Raw genomic sequence first — 1366 nt, forward strand, 5'->3', positions numbered from 1 at the left:
TCCAGTACTTGCGTACCTTAGCATCTTGCTTTTGAATGTATTGGTTAAGCAAAACTTTAACTTCTTTAGCTAGGGAAGTCAGCGGTTCCCACGAGTCTTCTATGGACTCAAGGCCTCTCCAGCCCACTAGGATCTCATAATCTTTGATTGTTGAGTTCCAGCGATGCTTTTCCAGCTGTGATATGGCTAAAATGATGCCTTGGGCAGCCACGTGCTCGAGGATTTCCTCGTTTACGTTTAGACTTTGGTCCGCATAGAACTTTAAACGTGATGCATGGGCATCTAACTCACTTCTAGATAGCCATGGTTGTCTTGATAGCCATAGAATAAACTTCGGGTCTGATGTTAAAAGGTCTAAGACCGTTTTGCTTTTGTGTTTGCCAAAGAGGATGACTTGGGTTTCGCTCATTGTAGTGTATAGTGTGGTGTTATGTGTGATGGTTATATAGTACTGATGAAGCTTTGTTGAAATAAAAAATAAAAAATAACGTAGTTATTGATTCAAACGTTATATTGTGGGATTGCTACAGCTTTGATATGTTTTTTGCTGAGTTCGCGAAGTTTTATCTTTGAAGGCGGCATATGTGCTGTATTCATCCCGCATCCACAAAAGTCTGGTCGCTTGTTGAGTAGTTTGAGATGAAGTGATTTCTTCATATGAACAATGAGTGCGTCGCGACGTAGGTATAAACCACAGGTGCAAACCACCTTTTCATGTGGGAGTGCTTTTGGCAAATTTGGGTATCGTTGTTTGGTAGTCATACTTTCTGATATACTTAAATATTTAAAGCTTAAGAAAGATTCAAAAAGGTTTGGGGCCGAGCGCAGCGAGGCCCAGATGAATAGTGTATTAAAGCTAATTAGCCCGTCTCATGAGACGTCTTTAGAGGTCGTTTCGCGGCCTAATGAAGTATTTTCTTCAACAGCCCTTCTCGTGAGCTCTCGTAGAGACGGCATTTCAGCTCTAATACACTATTCATCTGGGCCGAGCGCAGCGAGGCCCAAACTCATTCTTATCCGAGGCGAAAGCTTCCACCCTTTGGATGTAATCCGACACCGTATCGCCCACGGATCCCTCTACGCACCGAACGAATCATATCCTCATGCTCAGGCTTCGTTGCCTTGCTTAAGAGATACTTCTCACCAGCATCTACTACGTCCGTTACAATCCCTCTCTTCTTAGCGTAAGTGCATGCCCGTGAGGCACCCTGTCGTATGTCCTTGAGCGTGAGACGACCGCCCTCGGTATCTTGCTCCATACCAACGCCAGTTAATGCCTTTAGTCCAGCACGAGCCGGTACCGCGAGTTCAGGTTCACCAACTGCGGTTGCAAGTGCCGGAACCGCCGTGTTAGCGATCGTGGATA

General features: G+C 45.2%; 1 protein-coding gene across 1 annotated transcript; it reads right to left on the reverse strand.

The window, feature by feature from the left end:
• Nucleotides 1–976: 976 nt before the first annotated feature.
• PPTG_13249 (hypothetical protein) lies at nucleotides 977–1259 on the reverse strand (the record flags this gene model as incomplete). Its single annotated transcript, XM_008910708.1, has 2 exons — nucleotides 977–1077; nucleotides 1145–1259. 2 exons carry the CDS (start codon nucleotides 1257–1259, stop codon nucleotides 977–979), a joined length of 216 nt encoding a protein of 71 aa, XP_008908956.1.
• Nucleotides 1260–1366: the final 107 nt, after the last annotated feature.

Source organism: Phytophthora parasitica (genome assembly GCF_000247585.1).
Source record: "Phytophthora parasitica INRA-310 unplaced genomic scaffold supercont2.38, whole genome shotgun sequence".
Lineage (NCBI taxonomy): Eukaryota > Oomycota > Peronosporomycetes > Peronosporales > Peronosporaceae > Phytophthora > Phytophthora nicotianae.